At 29.7% G+C, this 9,695-nt stretch overlaps 2 protein-coding genes across 2 annotated transcripts in view; one reads left to right on the top strand and one right to left on the bottom strand.

Moving 5' to 3' along the window:
• Nucleotides 1-6,950: 6,950 nt before the first annotated feature.
• Nucleotides 6,951-9,527, bottom strand: LOC124420161 (Ig-like and fibronectin type-III domain-containing protein 1). Its single transcript, XM_046952284.1, has 3 exons — nucleotides 8,902-9,527; nucleotides 8,243-8,443; nucleotides 6,951-7,351 (listed from the first exon to the last, which is right to left on the bottom strand). The coding sequence occupies exons 1-3, from the start codon at nucleotides 9,014-9,016 to the stop codon at nucleotides 6,966-6,968; spliced, it is 702 nt and encodes a 233-aa protein (XP_046808240.1). The 5' UTR covers nucleotides 9,017-9,527; the 3' UTR covers nucleotides 6,951-6,965.
• LOC111684573 (Ig-like and fibronectin type-III domain-containing protein 1) overlaps nucleotides 9,015-9,695 on the top strand; it is a 26,923-nt gene continuing 26,242 nt past the window's right edge. Inside the window, exon 1 of the mRNA XM_023446769.2 lies at nucleotides 9,015-9,084. Within this exon, the coding sequence (XP_023302537.2) occupies nucleotides 9,015-9,084 (70 nt within the window). The remainder of the gene's footprint in view (nucleotides 9,085-9,695) is intronic.

The following is a 9,695-nucleotide window of genomic DNA, read 5'->3' as shown; positions in this document are numbered from 1 at the left end:
TAGTTCAGTTCTAGTTCAGTTCTAGTTCAGTTCTAGTTCAGTTCTAGTTCAGTTCTAGTTCAGTTCTAGTTCAGTTTTAGTTTAGTTCTAGTTCAGTTCTAATTCAGTACTAGTTCAGTTCTAGGTCAGCTCTAGTTCAGTTCTAATTCAGTTCAGTTTTTTTCTAAATTAATTTTTTTATTAACAATTTCATTTTTGAATAAAAATACCATTTGTCACAACAAATTAAAAATTCCATTTTTTTAAGAATTCAATTTTTTACTAAAAATTCAATTTTTTACTAAAAATTCCATTTTTAACTAAAAATTCCATTTTTAACTAAAAATTATTTTTTTTTTTTCTAAAAATTTCATTTTCTACAAAATATTCCATTTTTTCTAAAAATTCCATTTTTTACTAAAAATTCTATTTTTTACTAAAAATTCTATTTTTTTACTAAAAATTATATTTTTTACTAAAAATTAAATTTTTTTAGTAAAAATTAAATTTTTTTAGTAAAAATTTCACATTTTTACTAAAGGTTACATTTTTCACTAAAAATTCCATTTTTACTAAAAATTTCATTTTCTACAAAATATTCCATTTTTTACAAAATATTCCATTTTTTACAAAATATTCCATTTTTTACTAAAAATTCTATTTTTTGACTAAAAATTATATTTTTTACTGAAAATTAATTAAATTCAATTCAATTTTTTACTAAAAAAATTAATTTTTTTTCTAAAAAATTCCATTTTTACTAAAAAAAAATCCATTTTTTACTAAAAATTATTTTTTTTATAAAAATTCCATTAAAAAAATTTTTCTCTTAAAATTCTATTTTCTGAATGAAATCAGACGAAACAAAATAATGGACATCAGACTTGACATAAGGCCCGACATAAAAATTAGCATAAGAATAAGACTTAACATTTTTTTCATACAACTAGACCAGTGTTGCATAAAACATCGATGGTCAGACCTAGGACTCAACATTAGACAAGACATAATAATCCTGACAATGATTATCCAAGAACCTGGATAAAAATCATGTTAAACATAATACAAATTAAGTGTAAACATAAAACTTAGCATAAGTTCAAAGACTAGTTCACATAAGTCTATAGTATAGACTTATTGATATTAACATATTCTATGTAACCTACTTTTAATTCTATTAAAACTTTTGTAGCTAACTCTCGCTGTTAGAGGGTAATAAAAAAGATTTACGCGCTAAATTTTTTTCTTCAACCCAAAAACGTTTATCACCTAAAAAAATTCCCAAAAAATAGAGAAAAATGCAAATGCTACAAAAAATATAACTTACAATGCATTGCAATATCACCAAACATAAGGTTAAATTTTAGTTACAATACAAACATACAACTGCACTCTATCAACAGTGATAAAGATATAGAATTTGAGAGCCAAAGTTTAGATGGATGTTTACGGTTTAACTTTGTAATGATTCGGTATTAGTTTTTTTCCATTCAGTTTTTTTTAGTTTTTCGTTTAGTTTATCTATTGTTTCAGTTTGTGTTATTTTTTTTGCGCAAAAAAAGGTGTTTTGTTGTTGTTTTAACATGCTAACATTGTTATTGTCTTGTTGAATTATCATCATCAAACCTCATCCATGTTTTAAAGTTGACTCGTTAGATGACTGACTGAATGACTGACTGGCTGACTAGTGGGTTGTTGGTTGTTGCAGTTTTTATCATTCCTCTACAGCACTGTCTATCAGTTTAGCAAAGGTTGCTTGAATATTGGTTTGTGTGTTGTGTCAGTATGAATGAATGTCGGTATGAATAAATAACTGCAACAGTTGACATTGATGGCAATGAAGATGTGCTGTATGTAGCCAACAACAGCAGTAGCAGCAGCAACAGCAGCATCAGTTTTGCTGACTAAAAACCTGACGATAATGTCATTGTTGATAATAATGATTGTTGGTTGTTGTTGTTGTTGCTGTAATAGTTGTTTTTGTTGTTGTTGATAGTAGTAGTAGTCATCGTAGTTGAAGTTGTTTTACACTTGTTGTAATCGTTGCAGTTTTGTTGCTGTTTTACTACACCCAACAGCTCAACCTCTTTTGATGACGACTGACTCTTGCATAAACTGGTTACAACAAATATTATATTTAGCATGTTGTTGTTGTTGTTTGTTTTGTGTGTGTTTTTTTTCGTTTTCATTTATTATTTTGAATTGTCAAACTTCAAATTAATGCTGCAGATTACTTGTGTTTTGCAGCTTTTTTTACGATTTTTCTATGTAAGTAGTTTGTTTTTGTTGGTTTAGTGATGATTTTGTTGATAATTCGTAAGGCGAACAACAACCACAACAACTGACACATACTTAAATAAGGTGTAATATTTTTTTTTGTATTTTTCTAACTATTAGCAGTTGCCCTACAGTAGGTCATAGTAAATACTTATGTCTGTTCTATTATTTGGTCTCAAGTCTATGATTGCTGGTTTCATCGAGTCTTATGTCATATGTTTATGTCTAGTAGCATGTTCAAGTCTAGTAGCGTCTGTTGTTTAATGTTCAGCCTTATAGCTACTCTAATGTTTTGTCTAGACATTAAGGTTTGATATCATGTCTATTTCCTTGTTTATGTTCATGTCTAGTAACAAGTGTCTAGTTTAATGTCTGGCCTAATGTCTATTCTAGACAGTAATTTCATGTCTAGTCTACACTTATGTCAAGTTAATGTCAAATCTCACTTTTCATGTTTGGTATAGCATCTAGTCTCATGTCTAGACTCATGTCTAATCTTATATATAGTCTAATGTCCAGATTAATGTCCGGTAATTTGTCTTTATGTTTTTTCTCTTGTTGAATTTAATGTCTTATGTTTATGTCATTACTAGTGTTATGTGTAGACACATGTTTAGTTTAATGTCTTCCTTCAGCTCTAGCGTCATGGCTAGTCTCATGTCTGCCATAGCATTGATTCATACTTTTGCTCCATAGTTCATTTCTAAAGTCACTTATGTCTACTCCATCTCTTAACTTAAACTTGTCCCTATTTCGATTATAGTTTTTTTTTTCTATAATACATCATTTAATATACTTAATCTTCTCTCAACACCGGTTGTAAGTAAGATTTCATAAATTGATGTATTGCATACTTGTTTAAAGTTTCTTTTTTTTACTAAGTGAGTGTTGCATGCAACAAAATGTTGACATTAAACTATCGTAAAATTACAAAACTCTCATTACGTTTTTTTGCACTTTAATACTTTTTGTGGTTAAATTATGAACGATAATTGCTTTGTAAATATGATGTGATGTGGTTTGTGTGTTGGATTTTTTTTTGTTTACTCTCTATGCCAATTACTAAAATATTACAAAGTTACTGAGACCAGCTTTCAAAAAACTATTAAAGAGAGAGAAAAAAAACTACTGTTTTGAGGGTTAAAATTGTGCAGTCATAAATGTCTGTATGGAATGCAGATGCTAATGATAAAGGGAATATACGAAGTAAATTTTAAATCAAGTTAAACAGTTTAGCATGAAAGATTTTATGTCATGACATATGTTTAGTGTTACGTATAGACTCATGTTTAGTATCATGTCTAGACTAATGTCTACCATCCTGTATTGTTATATGGCTATATATGACTAATCTAATATGACAAGTCTCGCAGCTAGTATCTTGTCTTGTGCCATCTATAAACTCATGCTTATTCTTTTGTCTATCCATCTCTTTCGTGTACCCACTTTTGAATTTATATTTCCAGTTATTGTCTCCCATTAAAACCCTAGTTTATGTTACTACATATATAACAATTGTTGCAAAACGTTATTTGTCCCAAACACTGTTTCTATATATTGCGGATAATACAGATCAAAAGACAGTAAGAGGCAACAGTTGCCAAGGTTATTCAACATCAAAATGATGATTGACATTTTGTTTTACAGTGCCATCAGCTAGTAAGTAACAGTCAATAACAAGATAAAAACGACCAAAACCAATAATAAAATTCTCTGGAATTTTTTTTACAAGATTGAAATTTTCAGGAATTTTTGCATTTTAATTAAGTGAAATAAACTCACAATCGCACAGCAGTAAGAAATTAACAAATTTCTCTGGAATTTGTTTAAAAAAAACTTTTATTTAACACAACAAAATTAAGTTTTAAACAAAATATGAAACTATGTTTAAAAAAATAATAATTAATTTTTAAAAGAAAAATATTAATGGCCAAAATAACTTTAGATTTAGATACTGCCTGATTCATAACTATTTAACAAAGTTGTATTGAAAAAAATTTATATGAAAATTTATTTTATAAAACATTTATAAATTGTTCAATGATTAAAAAAAAATTAGTACAAACATAAATTTGTTGGCAAAAAAAAAAAATAAATTTAATTTTAAGGAAAAAACTTTTTGATAGCAGCAATTATCAAAAATAAACCAGCAGCTACACAGCAAAGCGCAATTTTTACACTCAAAAAACTAACAAAATTTAAAATAACATAGCTTTTATATTAAAATTCTAAACTTATTTACTTAAACTTTTTCTTAAAGAAAATTTAAAAAAAACTTCTCTATTTGCTTAAAGTTTAATTTATGAATGATAAGAACATAAATTTCTTCTATAGCAAATATTTTTCCCCAAAGAAACATTTCACTGAACTATGCTAGACATCATAAACTAAGTTCAAAATAAAATAAAAAGACACACTGTACGACTATCAGTAACAGTTACTACGACTTTTCATTAGTCAGAGTATTTAACACAGAGCAACAGAAAAAAAAAAAAAGAAATATCTGAAAGTGATCATAAAATGTACATAAATATAAACTTCTATATGAGTTTTTATATACTTTATAGAGTGTAATATACTTTAAAGACAAAAAAGAAAATGAAACAAATAAAGCAAACAAATAATGAAACATGTCCATAGTGCAAAATAAACAAGAGAAAGCTGAATTTAAAACAAACTTGAACTAGAACAGAAATAGATCAGAACTAGAACAGAACTAGAACAGAACTAGAACAGGACTAGAACAGAACTAGAACAGAACTAGAACAGAACTGGAACAGAACTAGAACAGAACTAGAACAGAACTAGAACAGAACTAGAACAGAACTAGCACACAACTAGAACAGAACTAGAATAGAACTAGAACAGAACTAAAACAAACTAGAACAGAACTAGAACAGAACTAGAACAGAACTTGAACAGAACTAGAACTGAACTAGAACAGAACTAGAACAGAACTAGAACAGAACTAGAACAGAACTAGAACAGAACTAGAACAGAACTAGAACAGAACTAGAACAGAACTAGAACAGAACTAGAACAGAACTAGAACAGAACTAGAACAGAACTAGAACAGAACTAGAACAGAACTAGAACAGAAGTAAAACAGAAGTAAAACAGAAGTAGAACAGAACTAGAACAGAACTAGAACAGAACTAGAACAGAACTAGAACAGAACTAGAACAGAACTAGAACAGAACTAGAACAGAACTAGAACAGAACTAGAACAGAACTAGAACAGAACTAGAACAGAACTAGAACAGAACTAGAACAGAACTAGAACAGAACTAGAACAGAACTAGAACTGAACTAGAACAGAACTAGAACAGAACTAGAACAGAACTAGAACAGAACTAGAACAGAACTAGAACAGAACTAGAACAGAACTAGAACAGAACTAGAACAGAACTAGAACAGAACTAGAACAGAACTAGAACAGAACTAGAACAGAACTAGAACAGAACTAGAACAGAACTAGAACAGAACTAGAACAGAACTAGAACAGAACTATAACAAAACTAGACCAAAACTAGACCAAAACTAGAACAGAACTAGAACAGAACTAGAACAGAACTAGAACAGAACTGGAACAGAACTAGAACAGAACTAGAACAGAACTGGAACAGAACTAGAACAGAACTAGAACAGAACTAGAACAGAACTAGAACAGAACTAGAACAGAACTAGAACAGAACTAAAGCAGAGACTAGAGTTGAAGAATAAAAAATGTTTAGGATATACCCTAATGTTTTCCTTTAGCCTTGCTGTTAAAGTTGTCTACAAATGCTAATATCATTTTTTTGCATTTTTAAAATTGAAAAATGTTAATGGATATTTTGTGTCCTTTAATGAGAAATAATGAAAAAACGAATGAAAAAAATATAAACAAAAACACTAATAAAAACAAACAGCACTGCAATAAAAAATAACAACAACAGCAGTAATACAACAAAACTTTATGAATGAATTTTATAAGACAAACAAGGAATAGAAGTTAGAAAAACAGGAGCGCAAAATGAAAATAGACACTTAATAGAAAAATTCAAACAAATATTTAAGTTCTGGTTAAGTATATAATAATTATATAAAAAGAGATTTAAAACTATTTAAGTATTTTTGTATTTTAGTAAAGACAATCATAATTTAAAAAGAAATTAATTTTGTTTATTTTTTTTAAATTTTTATAACGAAAATCTTTCTGTAAACACGTCTCTGTTTAAAATAAATATAAAACGCGTTCTAAATATAAAATGTTATAGAAAGTACTTTAGACACTTAAATGACTGGTCAATTGTTTAAACCCAAATGTTCTCGAACAGAGACACACACACACTCACATACAGTAAATATATGCAGACATAATAAAACCAATAGACCAAAATTCACAGACAGACAAAAGAATAGACAGATGGATGGATGGTTAGACAGACGAACGTAACGACAGACACAATTGTATAACTATATGTATGCTGAGAGTGTACATGAGAGTGGACTCTTATCATTATTATGTTTGTAAAATGCATAAAATATTTAGTAAACAATTTAAGTTTTACAAAACATTTTACCATAGAATAATATTGTACGATGCTTCAAAAAGTATACACCCATACACATACTAACCTATAAGTATGCTTAAATGCTTGTACAATATGAATATAAGTGTGTATTTATGGTAAATATAAGCAAATATGCTTACATCAACATACATATCAACTTATTGGTATTTCTATATGTAATGTGTATGTGAAAGTATCTACATATGTGTATAAAAGTAAAATTTTTGTTTTGTGGGTACTTACATTCTCCAACTTGGCTACAGTCTCGTACATGGTCATATTATTGACTTTACCATATTGTACAATAAAATCAATATCAGCATTTGTTGTGGCTTGTCCAGAAGTTGATAATGATGATACTGTTGTTGTTTTATCAACTGTTGCTGTCGACATTTCAGTTGTTGTTGTCGACGTTATTGGTGTTTCGGTTAAATTATTACTGCCCTCTATATCTGGTTGTGACCAAACTAAACTTATTGAATTGTTTGTAACCACGGTGGCATGGAGATCTTCTGCAGGACCAGGTATGCTACCAGTACCTGTAATAAAGATGAAGTTAGAACTAAACTAGAACTGAACTATAACTGGGCTAGAATTGAACTAGAACTGAACTAGAATTGAACTAGAACTGAACTAGAACTGAATTAAAACTGAACTAGATCTGAACTTGAACTGAAGTAGAACTGAACTAGAACTGAACTAGAACTAAACTAGAACTAAACTAGAACTAAACTAGAACTGAACTAGAACTGAACTAGAACTGAACTAGAACTGAACTAGAACTGAACTAGAACTGAACTAGAACTGAACTAGAACTGAACTAGAACTGAACTAGAACTGAAATAGAACTGAACTAGAACTGAACTAGAACTGAACTAGAACTGAACTAGAACTGAACTAGAACTGAACTAGAACTGAACTAGAACTGAACTAGAACTGAACTAGAACTGAACTAGAACTGAACTAGAACTGAATTAGAACTGAACTAGAACTGAACTAGAACTGAACTAGAACTGAACTAGAACTGAACTAGAACTGAACTAGAACTGAACTAGAACTGAACTAGAACTGAACTAGAACTGAGCTAGAACTGAACTAGAACTGAACTAGAACTGAACTAAAACTGAACTAGAACTGAACTAAAACTGAACTACAACTTAACTACAACAGAAAATCCATTTTTTAATTTCACATCCATTAAATTATTTTTCCCACAAAACTTTTGTTCTCCTTCAATGAACATCAATTTAAACTGTCTCCTATTTTTCTATCTTTAAATTAAGATTTCATTTCTCTCGTTTTAATTTATTACAATTTGTTTATGTCACATGTCCAACATGTCTTCTCTAGCCAACTTTTTGCCTTTTCAACTCCATCAGACCATTATTAGTAACAAATTAAATTAAATTCCTTAAAACTCTTGCACTCACCTTCTTCGAAACATTGTAAAATATTGCCGGCATACGATAAACAATCGGTGGTAGAGTTAGAGGTGGTGCCAGTAGATAATGAGGTGGTATGATGAACGGGCAGGACACCACGACACAGAGACATACAGGCCGAAGTAACACCTCTACGCACACAACAGGGTGTGTGATCTCGGCCGCCGGCAGCACATCGGGCAATTACGGCTATAGAAACAAGAAAAAAATCACAAAAATTTAATACTAAATTTAAAATGTGGAAAAGAGAAAAACCATTAATAAATTCAAGTGTAAAAGAGAAAAATGTAATTATTTTTATTGATATACAACAAGAATGTTGCAAGTTAGCAAGCAACTCTCTACAACTGGCTACAAAATTGAACGTGTGGGTTGGTTTGTTATTTAGTTTTTGCAACAATTTTAAACTCTACTCACATATATGCAACTTAATTCGCATGCATATCGTGTTGCATATAAATCTTATTTTATGTCTTTTATTTTTTCATTATTTTTTTTTGTGTTTTCTCTAAAGTAAAATATTGCGTACAAGTGTAGAAAAAAATATATGTATACAAGCATTTAAAAAAAGTAGCAGTAGTGGTAGTAAAGGGAGTTCTAGTACAAGTAGTTGTTGTATTTGTACTCTTTCTTGTAAATATACTTACACATTTGTGCCCGACACGCTGGTCCTAGTTTTTCAATGTCCGATAAACGTATGTTGTAAGTACACAATGGTGCACATTGTGGCAACAGTCCGGATGCTTGGCAGCATGTACTCATGTTATATTTCGCTTCATACACCTCCTCTACCTCTAAGGGCTGGGTGCGTATTATGAGACGTGGTGAGGGTTCACTTTTACCGTATGCATTTATCGAAACCACATAAAACTCATAGTAGACATCTGGCTCTAAGCCTTCCAATATAAGTGGTGGATTTTTCTAGTTTTCATTTTCGTATACAGGCAGAGCAACAAGGTTCATAGCCGGCACAGAAGTTATAAATTTTTGAAAATGTTCAAAAGTAGGAGTTGTAAGGAAAAAAAAGAGAAAATAAAAACAACAAGTAGCATAAATGTTAAAATGTAGTTTAGTAGTTTATTATTAAGTATGTTAAAATTAGGGTTATAAATATAGGAAACCGGAAGGCAGGCAACATAAGGAAATAAAACATCATGATAAAAAATTTGAATTATGGTTGGAAGATTTTAAAAACGCAAGAGCAATGGAGAGGAAGATACAAATGAATAAATTTAAAACACAATTTCATAAATCAAATAGGGATGACAAGGACAATAATTTTAAATAAGAGTTCTAGTTCAGATCTAGTTCAGTTTAAGTTCAGTTCTAGTTGAGTTCTTGTTCAGTTCTAGTTCAGTTCTAGTTCAATTCTAGTTCAGTTCTAGTTCAGTTCTAGTTCAGTTCTAGTTCAGTTCTAGTTCAGTTCTAGTTCAGTTCTAGT

This window comes from Lucilia cuprina, chromosome 5 (assembly GCF_022045245.1).
Source record: "Lucilia cuprina isolate Lc7/37 chromosome 5, ASM2204524v1, whole genome shotgun sequence".
Lineage (NCBI taxonomy): Eukaryota > Metazoa > Arthropoda > Insecta > Diptera > Calliphoridae > Lucilia > Lucilia cuprina.
Note: the sequence above shows the minus strand (reverse complement) of the source record. Positions and strands in the feature narration are given on the sequence as shown.

Coding starts and splice junctions, on each gene's coding strand:
- LOC124420161 (XM_046952284.1), bottom strand. CDS start 9,016: ATGAGTACATGCTGCCAAGCATCCGGACTGTTGCCACAATGTGCACCA. Junction 8,444..8,901: donor AGCGTGTCGGGCACAAATGT/GTAAGTATATTT, acceptor TTGTTTCTATAG/CCGTAATTGCCCGATGTGCT. Junction 7,352..8,242: donor TTTACAATGTTTCGAAGAAG/GTGAGTGCAAGA, acceptor TCTTTATTACAG/GTACTGGTAGCATACCTGGT.